At 61.8% G+C, this 14,656-nt stretch overlaps 2 protein-coding genes across 3 annotated transcripts in view; one reads left to right on the top strand and one right to left on the bottom strand.

The window, feature by feature from the left end:
* The window catches only part of NDUFS2 (NADH:ubiquinone oxidoreductase core subunit S2), a 32,505-nt gene extending 27,104 nt beyond the window's left edge, over positions 1-5,401 (bottom strand). Inside the window, exons 1-3 of the mRNA XM_033083003.1 lie at positions 5,298-5,401; positions 5,106-5,209; positions 2,969-3,159 (exon numbers count right to left, since the gene is read on the bottom strand). Coding sequence (XP_032938894.1) covers positions 2,969-3,159; positions 5,106-5,209; positions 5,298-5,383 — 381 coding nt within the window. The 5' untranslated portion in view covers positions 5,384-5,401. The remainder of the gene's footprint in view (positions 1-2,968; positions 3,160-5,105; positions 5,210-5,297) is intronic.
* Positions 5,402-6,670: 1,269 nt separating this feature from the next.
* B4GALT3 (beta-1,4-galactosyltransferase 3) lies at positions 6,671-14,629 on the top strand. 2 transcript variants are annotated; one of them, XM_033083065.2, is made up of 8 exons: positions 6,672-6,691; positions 7,016-7,372; positions 9,513-9,748; positions 11,996-12,186; positions 12,256-12,378; positions 12,798-12,902; positions 13,898-13,979; positions 14,272-14,629. In XM_033083065.2, the coding sequence occupies exons 2-8, from the start codon at positions 7,117-7,119 to the stop codon at positions 14,527-14,529; spliced, it is 1,251 nt and encodes a 416-aa protein (XP_032938956.1). In that variant the 5' UTR covers positions 6,672-6,691; positions 7,016-7,116; the 3' UTR covers positions 14,530-14,629. The 2 variants fall into 2 exon arrangements, with proteins under 2 accessions (XP_032938957.1, XP_032938956.1); XM_033083066.2 differs by lacking the exon at positions 13,898-13,979 and having other exon boundaries at positions 6,671-6,691; positions 14,190-14,629.
* Positions 14,630-14,656: the final 27 nt, after the last annotated feature.

The following is a 14,656-nucleotide window of genomic DNA, read 5'->3' as shown; positions in this document are numbered from 1 at the left end:
CCACGTGCGGGTCACAAAGAAATGAAATGGGGATCCCATGGGAATGGGGATCCCATGGAAATAGGGATCCCATGGGAATGGGATCTCAAGGAAATGGGATCTCAGGGCAATGGGGATTTGGGGATCCAGGGCTGTGACTCCCAGTTTCCTGGGATTCCTGAGGTACCTGCAGGTATGTTTTGTACTCGATGAGTTTCTGTGGGGGTACCATGGGTCAGGGATCTCAGGGCAATGGGATCCTATGGATCAGGGATTTGAGGGATGGGGATCAGGGATCCAGGCTGTGATTCCCAGTCTCCCCTGGTACCTGTAGGTATGTTTTGTACTCGATGAGTTTCTCGGTGCCCTGGTACAGCAGCCCCACGTGGGGGTCGCAGAGAAATGGGATCCCATGGGAATAGGATCTCAATGAAATGGGATCTTAGGGCAATGGGGATTTGGGATCCAGGCTGTGTTTCCCAGTTTCCTGGGATTCCTGAGGTACCTGCAGGTAGGTTTTGTACTCGATGAGTTTCTATGGGAGTACCATGGATCAGGGATCTCAGGGATGGGGATTCAGGGATCCAGGCTGTGATTCCCAGTCTCCTGGGATCTCTGAGGTACCTGCAGGTAGGTTTTGTACTCGATGAGTTTCTGTGGGGGTACCATGGATCAGGGATCTCAGGGCAATGGGATCCTATGGATCAGGGATCTAAGGGCAGTGGGGATCAGGGATCCAGGCTGTGATTCCCAGTCTCCCCTGGTACCTGCAGGTAGGTTTTGTACTCGATGAGTTTCTATGGGGGTACCATGGATCAGGGATCTCAGGGCAATGGGATCCTATGGATCAGGGATTTGATGGATGGGAATTTAGGGATCCAGGCTGTGTTTCCCAGTCTCCCCTGGCACCTGTAGGTACGTTTTGTACTCGATGAGTTTCTGTGGGGGTACCATGGATCAGGGATCTCAGGGATGGGGATTTAGGGATCCAGGCTGTGTTTCCCAGTCTCCCCTGGCACCTGTAGGTACGTTTTGTACTCGATGAGTTTCTGTGGGGGTACCATGGATCAGGGATCTCAGGGATGGGGATTTAGGGATCCAGGCTGTGTTTCCCAGTCTCCCCTGGTACCTGCAGGTACGTTTTGTACTCGATGAGTTTCTCAGTGCCCCGGTGCAGTAGCCCCATGTGGGGATACCATGGGAATGAAATAGGGATCCCATGGGAATAGGATCTCAAGGAAATGGAATCCTATGGATCAGGGATGTCAGAGCAACGGGGATTTGGGGATGCAGGCTGTGTTTCCCAGTTTTCTGGGATTCCCCTGGTACCTGCAGGTATGTTTTGTACTCAGTGAGTTTCTCAGTGCCCCAGTGCAGCAGCCCCACGTGGGGGTACCAGAGAAATGGGATCCCATGGGACAGAGATCCCATGGAATTGGGGATCCCATGGGAATAGGATCTCAAGGAAATGGGATCTCAAGGAAATGGGATCTCAGGGAAATGGGATCTCAGGGCAATGGGATCCTATGGATCAGGGATCTCAGGGCAATGGGGATCAGGGATCCAGGCTGTGATTCCCAGTCTCCCCTGGTACCTGCAGGTAGGTTTTGTACTCGATGAGTTTCTATGGGGGTACCATGGATCAGGGATCTCAGGGATGGGGATTTAGGGATCCAGGCTGTGATTCCCAGTCTCCCCTGGCACCTGTAGGTACGTTTTGTACTCGATGAGTTTCTGTGGGGGTACCATGGATCAGGGATCTCAGGGCAATGGGATCCTATGGATCAGGGATTTGAGGGATGGGGATCAGGGATGCAGGCTGTGTTTCCCAGTCTCCTGGGATCTCTGAGGTACCTGCAGGTATGTTTTGTACTCGATGAGTTTCTCAGTGCCCCGGTGCAGCAGCCCCACGTGAGGGTACCACAGAAATGGGATCTCATGGGACAGAGATTCCATGGAAATGGGGATCCCATGGGAATGGGATCTCAAGAAAATGGGATCTCAGGGCAATGGGGATTTGGGGATCTCAGGGCTGTGTTTCCCAGTCTCCCCTGGTACCTGCAGGTATGTTTTGTACTCGATGAGTTTCTATGGGTGTATCATGGGAATGGGCGTACCATGGATCAGGGATTTGATGGATGGGAATTTAGGGATCCAGGCTGTGATTCCCAGTTTCCTGGGATCTCTGAGGTACCTGCAGGTAGGTTTTGTACTCGATGAGTTTCTCGGTGCCCTGGTGCAGCAGCCCCACGTGGGGGTACCATGGAAATGAAATGGGGATCCCATGGGACAGAGATTCCATGGAAATGGGGATCCCATGGGAATGGGATCTCAAGAAAATGGAATCCTATGGATCAGGGATGTCAGAGCAATGGGGATTTGGGGATCTCAGGGCTGTGATTCCCAGTTTTCTGGGATTCCCCTGGTACCTGCAGGTATGTTTTGTACTCGATGAGTTTCTCGGTGCCCCGGTGCAGCAGCCCCACGTGCGGGTCACAGAGAAATGGGGATCCCATGGGAATGGGATCTCAAGGAAATGGGATCTTAGGGCAATAGGATCTCAGGTGATTTGGGGATCCAGGCTGTGATTCCCAGTTTCCTGGGATTCCTGAGGTACCTGCAGGTATGTTTGTACTCGATGAGTTTCTGTGGGGGTACCATGGATCAGGGATTTGATGGATGGGAATTTAGGGATCCAGGCTGTGATTCCCAGTCTCCCCTGGTACCTGCAGGTATGTTTTGTACTCGATGAGTTTCTCGGTGCCCCAGTGCAGCAGCCCCATGGGCGGGTACCAGAGAAATGGGATCCCATGGGACAGAGATCCCATGGAAATGGGGATCCCATGGGAATGGGATCTCAAGAAAATGGGATCTCAAGGAAATGGGATCTCAGGGAAATGGGATCTCAGGGCAATGGGATCCTATGGATCAGGGATCTCAGGGATGGGGATCAGGGATCCAGGCTGTGATTCCCAGTCTCCCCTGGTACCTGCAGGTATGTTTTGTACTCGATGAGTTTCTCGGTGCCCCGGTGCAGCAGCCCCACGTGCGGGTCGCAGCGTTTCACCGTCTCCCCGCTGAGCTCCAGCACCAGGCGCAGGACGCCGTGCGCCGCCGGGTGCTGCGGCCCGAAGTTGATGGTCAGGCTGGCCACCTTCTTGTGGGCCACAGGGTCCTTGTCTGGGGGACAGGGACACGGGGAGGGGTCAGGGACAGGGGGACAGAGGGACAAAGCCACCCTGAGGTGGGGCAGGGGAGCCCCGAATCGGGGGGGTGCGGCAGTTGGAGAGGGGTGGGGGCTGTGGGGGTGAGCACAGAGCGCTCAGGGGGAGCCAAAAGTGACTCAAGTGAGCACAACACTGACCCAAAATTGACCCAAGTGAGCCCAAAACTGCTCTGAGGGACCCCAAAAGTGCCTCAAGTGAGCACAAAACTGCTCTGAGGGACCCCAAAAGTGCCTCAAGTGAGCCCAAAACTGACCCAAGTAACCCCAAAACTGCTCTGAGTGACCTCAAAGAGCCTCAAGTGAGCATAAAACTGCTCTGAGGGAGCCAAAAGTGCCTCAAGTGAGCACAAAACTGACCCAAAACTGTCCCAAGTGAGCCCAAAACTGCCCCAAGTGACCCCAAAGTGCTTCAAGTGAGCCCAAAACGGCTCTGAGTGACCCCAAAGTGCCTCAAGTGAGCCCAAAACTGCTCTGAGGGAGCCAAAAGTGCCTCAAGTGAGCACAAAACTGACCCAAAATTGACCCAAGTGAGCCCAAAACTGCTCTGAGGGACCCCAAAGTGCCTCAAGTGAGCCCAAAACTGCTCTGAGTGACCTCAAAGAGCTCTGAGTGACCCCCAAAACTGCCCCAAGTGAGCCCAAAACTGCTCTGAGGGACCCAAAAGTGCTTCAAGTGAGCCCAAAACTGCTCTGAGTGACCTCAAAGAGCTCTGAGTGACCCCCAAAACTGCCCCAAGTGAGCACAAAACTGCTCTGAGGGACCTCAAAAGTGACTCAAGTGAGCCCAAAACTGCTCTGAGGGAGCCAAATGTGCTTCAAGTGAGCCCAAAACTGCTCTGAGGGACCACAAAAGTGACTCAAGTGAGCCCAGAACTGACCCAAGTGAGCCTCAAGTGAGCCAAAAGTGCCTCAAGTGAGCCCAAAACTGCTCTGAGGGACCCCAAAAGCGCCTCAAGTGAGCCCAAAACTGCTCTGAGAGACCCCAAATGTGCTTCAAGTGAGCCCAAAACTGCTCTGAGTGAGCCAAAAGTGCCTCAAGTGAGCCCAAACCTGCTCTGAGTGGGCACAAAATTGCTCTGAGTGACCACAAAGTTCCTCAAGTGAGCCCAAAACGGCTCTGAGTGACCCCCAAAACTGACCCAAGTAACCCCAAAACTGCTCTGAGTGACCTCAAAGAGCTCTGAGTGACCCCAGAGTGCTTTGAGTGACCCCAAAACTGCTCTGAGTGACCACAAAGTTCCTCAAGTGACCCCAAAAATGCTCTGAGTGACCCCAAAGAGCCTCAAGTGACCCCAAAACTGTTCTGAGTGACCCCAAAAGTGCCTCAAGTGACCCCAAAACTGCTCTGAGTGACCACAAACCTGCTCTGAGTGACCCCAAACCTGCTCTGAGTGACCCCAAAGTGCTCTGAGTGACCCCAAACCCCCCCAAATCTTGGGGTTCAGTGAGTGCCCAGCACCCACTGAGGGTTTGTGGGACCCTCAAACTGAACTAAATGACCCAATATCCCCCCAGGACCCCCCCCAGGGGCCTCAGGGACCCTTCAGAACCCCCCAAAAAACCCTGAGACCCCTCAGGACCCCCCAAAAAACCCTGAGACCCTTCAGGGCCCCCCCAAAGGCGTCGGGACCCCTCAGGGCCCCCCTCAAAAACCCCTGAGACCCCTCCTAGGCCTCCACAAAGGCCTCAGGACCCCTCCTGGGCCCCCCAAAACCCCAGAGACCCCTCAGGGCCCCCCCAAAGGCCTCAGGCCACCCCCCAAAGGCCTCAGGCCACCCCCCAAAGCACCGGACGCCCCCCTCACAGGCCTTGTCCTCCCTCCTCAGGGCCCCCCAAAGCCCTCAGGGCCCCTCCACGCCCCCTCCCCACCCTCTCCAAGAAGGTCCCCGCTGTGCCCTCACCGTTCCAGGGCGGCGGCACCCACTTCTCGGTGTCCTTGCTGGGGTACATGATGGCCCCGGCGAACTGCTGCGCCCACTCCATGTCGGGCTGCCACTGGCGCGACCTGCGGGGCGGGCGGGTGAGCGGGGGGACAGCCCCACAGCCTCCCTGTCCCCTCCCCCGCCATGCCCCCGTGTCCCCCGCGGTCTCACCGAGCCGGGGCCGGGCCCAGCCGCGCCCCCGCCGCCCTCAGCCCCGAGGGGCCGCGGAGCCGCCACAGCGCCCGCAGCGCCGCCATCGTGCCCTTGGCGCTGCGCATGCGCGGGGGGCGCCATCGAGGGGAAGGGCGGAAGTTGTGGGTGCTGGGCGGAAGTTGTGGGTGCTGGGCGGAAGTTGTGGGTGCCGCCATATTGGGTACGGGCAGGGTTCCCGCCGTCATCCTGGGCACAGCCGTTGTGCTGTGAGGTGAGGCAAGCTGGTAAAGGCGAAGGGAGCCCAGTGTGGCCGGGAAGAATGTCTCCGTGTTGGGTGTGAGCAGATATGTTGTCATGGTGTGCTTGGTGCGAGAACGCCGTGGTTGCGAAGTGCGGGGGCAGCTGTGAGCGCCGCCATGATGGGTGTGGGCAAAACTGGAGGGCGCCATGTTTGATAAGGGAGGGTGAGGCCGGAGGGAGGAGCCATCTTTATTACGGGCAGAGGGGACGCTGTGTCCCCATGTCCCTCTGATTCCAAATCCGCGTGTCCCCGTGTCCCCACATTCCCTGGGGTGCCACCACCGCCACTGAGGCCGTTGTTCCTGTCCCTGCTCAACACGTCCTGGTCCCCTCCCCGTGCGAGGTGACACAGCGCTGTCCCTGACGGTGATGGAACACATTCCCCTCACCCAGGGTGCCACCAGAACCCCCGCCCCCCAAAAATGCTCCCAGAATGGGACTTTAATGGGGTCTACCCCCTGAGGGGACCCCACGGGGACAGGGGGGACACGGAGCTGGGGGGCCTCCCATGGGGGAAAGGGAACACACGTGGCCGTGGGGGGGACATGGAGGCGGCAGGAACCCCTCGGGATGAAAGGACACGTGGGCTGGACGGACCCCAGAAGGACGGAGGGGACACAAGTGACCGGAGGGGACACGGAGGTCGCACGGACACCCTGGGGACAGGGACACGTGGCTGGTGGGGACGCACGTGGCGGGAACGCGCGCCCGCCGCCTGCCCCGCACCCAATCACAGCGCGTTCTCTTCATGACGTCACACAGCAGGCGGGGCGAACACCAGGGAGGGGCGTGGTCATGCGCGGTTACCATGGCGACGACGCCATCTATGACCACGCCCCCTCAGGGCCATAGCAGAGCAGATCGCGCCCCCTCAGGGCGATACCAGAGCAGATCGCGCTCCCTCCGCCTCAGGGCTCTCTCCTGGGTCGTTCCGGGCCCCGGCGCCCCCCGCACCCCTCAGGGATCCTCCGGTGCCCCCCGCCGTGCTCCCTGCTCCCGCCCGGTGCGGCCGGGCCTTGACCCCGCCGCGGCCCCGCCCTGTGACGTCATCACGCAGCGCCCCCCGCTCCAAGATGGCGGCGGCCGGGTGGGGCTGAGCTGGGCCCAGGCAGGTACCGGGGGCGCACCGGGAGCGGGGCCGGGCGGGTGACCCATTGAACCGGGCCCAGGCAGGTACCGGAACCGGGGGGGGCAGGACCGGCACCGGGGCTGTGCGGCTGGAGCGGGGCTGGGAGGGCCCGGGGTGAGGGAGGAACGGTACCGGGCTCAGGCATTACCGGAACCGAGCGGGGACTGAACCGGGCCATTCCCGATACCGGAGAGTGGCTGAACCAGCGCTGGGCGGGGACCGAACCGGGACCGGACACTTCCCGAACCTCTCCCGGTACCGGAGCGGCTCCGGTCCATCCCCAACCACCATCCCGTCTATCCCGCAGCCCCGCCATGCTGCCCGGTGCCCTCACCATGCTGCCCCGCTAACCCGGGCGGCTCTCCGGTAAAACCGGGCGGCTCTCCGGTAAAACCGGGCGGCTCCGCGATGCTGCGGCGGCTGCTGGAGCGGCCGTGCTCGCTGGCGCTGCTGGTCGGGTGCCAGTTCGCCTTCGTGGCCTATTTCTCGCTGGGCGGGTTCCGGAACCTCACGGCGCTGTTCGGCCGCTCCACCGGGCCCGTCGTGGATTATTCCCGGACCCACGACGTGTACGCGAACCTGAGCCGGATCGGTTCGGTACCGGCAGCACCGCCAGACCCCGCGCGGCCGCTGCCGTTCTGCCCCGAGAGATCGCCGTTCCTCGGTGAGACGGGGGAGAGGGGGAGAGGGGGAGAGGGGAGCGGGGAGCACCGGGGGGACGGGGAGGGGAACGGGAGAGGAGAGCCCTGGGGGGAACCGGGAACAGAGAGCTCCGGGGGGAACGGGGAGCGGGGAGCCCCGGGGGGACGGGGAGAGGAACCGGGAGAGGAGAGCCCGGGTGGAACGGGGAGAGGGGAGCACCGGGGGGACGGGGAGGGGAACCGGGAGCGGAGAGCCCGGGGGGAACCGGGAGAGGAGAGCACCGGGGGGAACCAGGAGGGGACCCGGGAGAGGAGAGCCCCGGGAGGAACGGGGAGCGGGGAGCACCGGGAGAACGGGGAGGGGAACCGGGAGAGGAGAGCCCTGAGGGGAACGGGGAGGGGAAGCGAGAGAGGAGACCCCTGAGGGGAGGAACCGGAGGGGGAAGGAACCGGAGAGCCCTGAGAGGAGGAACCCGAGACCCCCGGGAGGAAAGAACCGGAGAGGGAAGGAACAGAAACCTCCCCGGGAAAAACAACGGGAAATCCCCGAGGGAGGAACCGGAGGGGGAGAAGGAACCGGGGACCCCCGAAAGGAGGAACCGGAGGGGGATGGAAAGAGGGAAAAGAACCCGAAACCCCCGGGGAAAGAACCGGAGACCCCTGAGGGGAAAGAACCGGAGAGGGGGGAGGAGGGTCCGACCCTTCCCCGGGAAGAAGAACCGGTCCGACCGGATCCGCTCCCCCCTGCCCCGGGGAGGAGCCGCCCCCTCACTCCCCCGTCCCCCCGGGGGGAAGAACCGGGGCTGGAGGGGAAATCTGGGGGGGCTGCCCCGGTTTGGGATGGGGGGACACACCCCTGGAACCCCCGGTTTGGGACACCCAGCCCAGTTTGGGACATGGGGACAAACCCAGCCCGGTTTGGGACACAGGGGACAAACCCAGCCCAGTTTGGGACACAGGGACACACCCAGCCCAGTTTGGGACACAGGGACACACCCAGCCCAGTTTGGGACTGGTGGGGACAAAGTCCTGGAACCTCCAGTTTGTGACACCCAGCCCAGTTTGGGACACGGGGACAAACCCCTGTCCCCCGAGATGCCACCCCTGTGTCCCCATTGTGTCCCCTGACCGTGTCCCCTGTCCCCAGTGGGTCCCCTGACCGTGTCCTGCTGTCCCCTGACCGTGTCCCCCTGTCCCCAGTGGGTCCCCTGTCCCCAGCGTGTCCCCTGATGGTGTCCCCTGTCCCCAGTGGGCCCCCTGACCGTGTCCCTTGTCCCCTGACTGTGTCCCCCTGTCCCCAGTGGGTCCCCTGACCGTGTCCCCTGACTGTGTCCCCTGTCCCCAGTGGGTCCCCTGACGGTGTCCCCTGTCCCCAGTGGGTCCCCTGACCGTGTCCCCTGTCCCCAGTGGGTCCCCTGACCGTGTCCTGCTGTCCCCTGACCGTATCCCCTGTCCCCTGACCGTGTCCCCTGTCCCCAGTGTGTCCCCTGACCATGTCCTGCTGTCCCTTGACCATGTCCCCTGTCCCCAGTGTGTCCCCTGACCGTGTCCTGCTGTCCCCTGACCATGTCCCCTGTCCCCAGTGGGTCCCCTGACCATGTCCCCTGTCCCCTGACCGTGTGCCCTGTCCCCAGTGTGTCCCCTGACCGTGTCCCCCTGTCCCCAGCGTGTCCCCTGACCGTGTCCCCTGTCCCCAGCTGTCCCCTCACCATGTCCCCTGTCCCCTGACGGTGTCCCCTGTCCCCAGTGGGCCCCCTGACCGTGTCCTGCTGTCCCCTGACCGTGTCCCCTGTCCCCAGTGTGTCCCCTGACGGTGTCCCCTGTCCCCAGTGGGTCCCCTGACCGTGTCCCCCATCCCCTGACGGTGTCCCCTGACGGTGTCCCCTGTCCCCAGTGTGTCCCCTGACCGTGTCCCCCATCCCCTGACCATGTCCCCTGTCCCCAGCGTGTCCCCTGACCGTGTTCCCTGTCCCCAGTGTGTCCCCTGACCGTGTCCCCTGTCCCCAGTGTGTCCCCTGACCGTGTCCCCTGTCCCCAGTGTGTCCCCTCACCATGTCCCCCTGTCCCCAGCATGTCCCCTGACCGTGTCCCCTGTCCCCAGAGTGTCCCCTGACGGTGTCCCCTGTCCCCAGCTGTCCCCTCACCATGTCCCCCTGTCCCCAGTGGGTCCCCTGACCGTGTCCTTCGCCCGGGTGCCGACTCTGGAGCAGATCCAGGCCAAGAACCCGCGGGTGCAGCGGGGGGGGCGGTACCAGCCCCCCCAGTGCGAGTCCCGCTCCCGCACCGCCGTCATCGTCCCCCACCGCAACCGCGAGAGCCACCTGGGCCACCTGCTCTACTACCTGCACCCCTTCCTGCAGCGCCAGCAGCTGCACTACGGCATCTACGTGGTGCACCAGGTGGGCTGGGGGGGCAGGGAGGGGTTGGGGTCTCCAGAGAGGGTTTGGGGTGGTTTGGGGGGTCCGCAGGGAGGGGATGGGGGTGCCCAGGGAGGGTTTGAGGTGGTTTGAGGGTCCCCAGGGTGGTTTGGGGGTGCCCAGGAGGGGTGGAAGGGGTTCCAGGGGTCCCTAGGGTGGTCAGGGGGTCCCTAGGGAGGGTTTGAGGTGGTTTGAGGGTCCCCAGGGAGAGTTTGAGGTGGTTTGAGGGTGCCCAGGGAGGGTTTGAGGGTGCCCAGGGAGGGTTTGGGGCTGCTCAGGGAGGGTTTGGGGGTGCCCAGGGAGGGTTTCAGGTGGTTTGGGGTGGCCCCAGGGTGGTTTGGGGGTGCTCAGGGAGGATTAGAGGTGGTTTGGGGTCCCCAGGGAGGGTTTGAGGGGTCCCCAGAGTGGTTTGAGGATCCTCAGGGAGGGTTTGAGGTGGTTTGGGGGTGCCCAGGGTGGTTTGGGGGTGCCCAGGGAGGGTTTGGGGGTGCCCAGGGTGGTTTGGGGGTGCCCAGGGAGGGTTTGGGGGTTCTCAGGGTTGTTTGGGGGGTCCCCAGGAGGAGTGAAAGGGGTTTGAGGGGACCCCAGGGAGAGTTTCAGGGGTCCCCAGGGTGGTTTGGGGGTGCCCAGGGAGGGTTTGAGGGGTCCTCAGGGAGGGTTAGAGGTGGTTTGGGGTGGCCCTATGGTGGTTTGGGGGGTGCCCAGGGTGGTTTTGGGGTCCCCAGGGAGGGTTTGAGGTGTTGGGGTGGCCCCAGGGAGGGTTTGGGGGTCCCCAGGGAGGGTTAGAGGTGGTTTGGGGGGGTCCCCAGGAGGGCTGGAAGGAGTTTCAGGGGTCCCCAGGGTGATTTCAGAGGTGCCCCCCCGGATATTTTGGGGTACCCTCACGCTGATTTGGGTGTCCCCAGGCCGGGAACTCGACGTTTAACCGCGCCAAGCTGCTGAACGTGGGGTGAGGGGATGGTTTAGAGAATTCTCAGGATGGTTTTAGAGAATTCCCAGGACATTTTAGGGTGCCCCCACAATGATTTGGGGTTTCCCAGGCCGGGAACTCGACGTTTAACCGCGCCAAGCTGCTGAACGTGGGGCTGAAGGGATGGTGCAGTGAGGATGATTTGCAGGATTCCTGGGATGGTTTGGGGTGCCCCCCGGATATTTTAGGGTGTCCCCAGGACATTTTGGGTGTCCCCAGGCTGGGAACTCGACGTTTAACCACGCCAAGCTGCTGAACTTGGGGCTGAAGGGACGGTTTAGAGAATTCCCAGGATGATTTTAGAGAACTCCCAGGATATTTTGGGGTGCCCTAAGAGGAATTTGGGGTTTCCCAGGCCGGGAACTCGACGTTTAACCGCGCCAAGCTGCTGAACGTGGGTGTGAAGGGATGGTTTAGAGAATTCCCAAGATGGTTTAGAGAGGATGATTTGGGGTTCTCCCAGGATATTTTGGGGTTCTCCCACAATGATTTGGGGTTTCCCAGGCCGGGAACTCGACGTTTAAATGCACCAAGCTGCTGCACTTGGGGCTGAAGGAGATTTAATGGGGATGGTTTAGAGGATTCTGGAGAAGGTTTGGGGCGCCCCCAGGATATTTTAGGGTACCCCCCGGATATTTTATGGTGCCCCAAGGATATTTTGGGGTTTCCCAGGCCGGGAACTCCACATTTAACCGCGCCAAGCTGCTGAACTTGGGGTGAAGGGATGGTTCAGAGAATTCCCAGGATGATTTTAGAGAACTCCCTGGATATTTTGGGGCACCCTCAGAACATTTTTGGGGTGCCCTAAGAGGATTTTGGGGTTTCCCAGGCCGGGAACTCGACGTGTAACCGCGCCAAGCTGCTGAACTTTGGGTGAAGGGACGGTTTAGAGAATTCCCAGGATAATTTTAGAGAACTCCCAGGAAGGTTTGAGGTGTCCCCAGGACATTTTGGGTGTCCCGAGGCCGGGAACTCGACGTTTAACCGCGCCAAGCTGCTGAACGTGGGCGTGAAGGAGATTTAATGGGGATGGTTTAGAGGATTCTGGAGAAGGTTTGAGGTTCTCCCAGGACATTTTGGGGTGTCCCCACGCTGATTTGGGTGTCCCCAGGCCGAGAACTCGACGTTTAACCGCGCCAAGCTGCTGAACTTGGGGCTGAAGGGACGGTTCAGTGGGGATGATTTACAGGATTCCTGGGAAGGTTTGGGGTGTCCCCAGGATATTTTGGGGCACCCCCAGGACATTTTGGATTTCCCAGGCCGGGAACTCGACGTTTAACCGCGCCAAGCTGCTGAACGTGGGCGTGAAGGAGGCTCTGAAGGACGAGGACTGGGACTGCCTGTTCCTGCACGACGTGGACCTGATCCCCGAGAACGACCACAACCTGTACACGTGCGACCCCTGGAACCCCAAGCACGTCTCGGTGGCCATGAACAAATTCGGCTACAGGTGCGCCACGCCCTTGGGGACGGGCTGGGGACGCTCAGGGGACACCGGGTGACCCTGGCCTGTCCCCAGCCTGCCGTACCCGCAGTATTTCGGGGGGGTCTCGGCGCTGACCCCGGACCAGTACATGAAGATGAACGGGTTCCCCAACGAGTACTGGGGATGGGGGGGAGAGGACGATGACATCGCCACCAGGTAGGGCTGGGGACAGCTGGGGACAGCTGGGGATGAGCTGGGGACAGCTGGGGACATGCTGGGGACAGCTGGGGATGGGTGGGGATAGCTGGGGATGTGCTGGGAACAGCTGGGGACATGCTGGGGACATCTGGGGACAGCTGGGATGGTGACACACGGTCACAGGGGTGTGGCACCTGATGGCACGGCGTGGGGGGGTGTGACATTGTCCTGGGGGGGACACGGGGGGGGGTGTCCCTGTCCCCTCAGTGTCCCCTCTGTCCCCTCAGGGTGCGCCTGGCAGGGATGAAGATCTCCTGTCACTGTCCCCTGTCCCTGTCACTGTCCCTGTCCCCTCAGGGTGCGCCTGGCAGGGATGAAGATCTCCTGTCACTGTCACTGTCCCCATTGTCCCCTCATTGTCCCCATTGTCCCCTCAGGGTGCGGCTGGCAGGGATGAAGATCTCCCGCCCCCCCATCTCCATCGGTCACTATAAAATGGTGAAGCACAAGAGCGACAAAGGCAACGAGGAGAACCCGCACAGGTACCGGGGGGACAGGGAGGGGACAGCCCTGGGGACAGCAGGGGACAGCAGGGACACCCTCAGTGTGTCAAGGGACAGCAGGGACACCCCTGGGGAGGGGACAGCAGTGACAGCCTCAGTGTGTCTGGGGACAGAGAGGGGACAGCGGTGACACCCTCAGTGTGGGGAGGGGACAGTGGTGACACCCTAAAGTGTGTCAAGGGACAGGAGGGGACAGTGGTGACAGCCTGGCCTGTCCCCAGGTTTCACTGGGAGTGGGGAGGGGACAGTGGTGACATCCTCAATGTGTCCCTGGCAGGGAGGGGACAGCAGTGACACCCCCAGCACGAAGAGAGGACAGCAGTGACATCCTCAGTGTGTCTGGGGAGGTGACAGCAGTGACACCCTCAGTGTGGGGAGGGGATGGCAGTGACCCCAGGAGGTGACAGCAGTGACACAGTGTGCCCGGGGACAGGAGGTGACAGCAGTGACACCCTTGGCGTGCCTGGAGGGGAGGTGACAGCAGTGACCCTCCCACGTGGGGAGGTGACAGCAGTGACACCCAGGAGGTGACAGCAGTGACCCCCCTGCATGGGGAGGTGACAGCAGTGTGTCCAGGGACAGGGAGGGGACAGCAGTGACACCCGGGAGGGGACAGCAGTGACACCCGGGAGGGGACAGCAGTGACACACTCAGTGTCCCCAAGAACAGGGAGGTGACAGCAGTGTGTCCAGGGACAGGAGGTGACAGCAGTGACCCCCAGGAGGTGACAGCAGTGACCCTGGGAGGGACAGCAGTGACACCTTCAGTGTGTCCAGGGACAGGAGGTGACAGCAGTGAGGAGGTGACAGCAGTGTCCCCAAGGACAGGAGGTGACAGCAGTGGGGAGGTGACAGCAGTGTCCCCAAGTACAGGCGGTGACAGCAGTGTCCCCAAGGACAGGAGCTGACAGCAGTGTCCCCAGGCAGTGACAGCAGTGTCCCCAGGCAGTGACAATGCCACCCCCCGTGTCGCAGGTTTGACCTGCTGGTGCGCACGCAGCGCTCCTGGACGCAGGACGGGATGAATTCCCTCTCGTACTCGCTGCTGGCCCGGGAGGTGACAGCAGTGTCCCCAAGGACAGGAGGTGACAGCAGTGAGGAGCTGACAGCAGTGTCCCCAAGGACAGGGAGGTGACAGCAGTGTCCCCAAGTACAGGCGGTGACAGGACAGGGAGCTGACAGCAGTGTCCCCAGGCAGTGACAGCAGTGACCCCAGGCAGTGACAGCAGTGTCCCCAGGCAGTGACAGCAGTGCCCCCGTGTCGCAGGTTTGACCTGCTGGTGCGCACGCAGCGCTCCTGGACGCAGGACGGGATGAATTCCCTCTCGTACTCGCTGCTGGCGCGGGAGCTGCGGCCGCTCTACACCAACCTCACCGTGGACATCGGCAGCGACCCCCGGGCGCGGCCCCCCGGGGGGCTCCGGGAGGAGATGCTGCGCCAGCCCCCCCGCGGGGACCTGCCGCTGTCCCTGTCGCTGTCCTTGCTGCTGTCGTTGTCACCTCCCCGCCCTCCCAACGCCACCGAGGCGGCGCCGCCCTTCGTGTCACAGCGGGAGGGGACAGAGGTGGGGAGGGGCAATCAGAGCGTGGGGAGGGGACACCCGTGACCCCTCCCCGAATTGTCACCCCCTGGTTGAGGTGGGGAGGGGACACAAGGGGACCCCCGTGACCCCTCCCCAAATTATCACCCCTGGCTGAGGTGGGGAGGGGACACAGAGGGACACCCGTGACCCC

The sequence above is a fragment of the Catharus ustulatus genome, chromosome 30, assembly GCF_009819885.2.
Source record: "Catharus ustulatus isolate bCatUst1 chromosome 30, bCatUst1.pri.v2, whole genome shotgun sequence".
NCBI lineage: Eukaryota > Metazoa > Chordata > Aves > Passeriformes > Turdidae > Catharus > Catharus ustulatus.
The sequence above is the reverse complement of the archived record's forward strand: the minus strand, read 5'-3'. Positions and strand labels throughout refer to the sequence as shown.

Excerpts from the sequence above, each read along its gene's own strand:
- B4GALT3 (XM_033083066.2), top strand. The coding sequence starts at position 7,117 with ATGCTGCGGCGGCTGCTGGAGCGGCCGTGCTCGCTGGCGCTGCTGGTC. Across the intron at positions 12,379-12,797 it reads GACGATGACATCGCCACCAG|GGTGCGGCTGGCAGGGATGA; the intron begins GTAGGGCTGGGG and ends TTGTCCCCTCAG. Across the intron at positions 12,903-14,189 it reads AACGAGGAGAACCCGCACAG|GTTTGACCTGCTGGTGCGCA; the intron begins GTACCGGGGGGA and ends CCCGTGTCGCAG.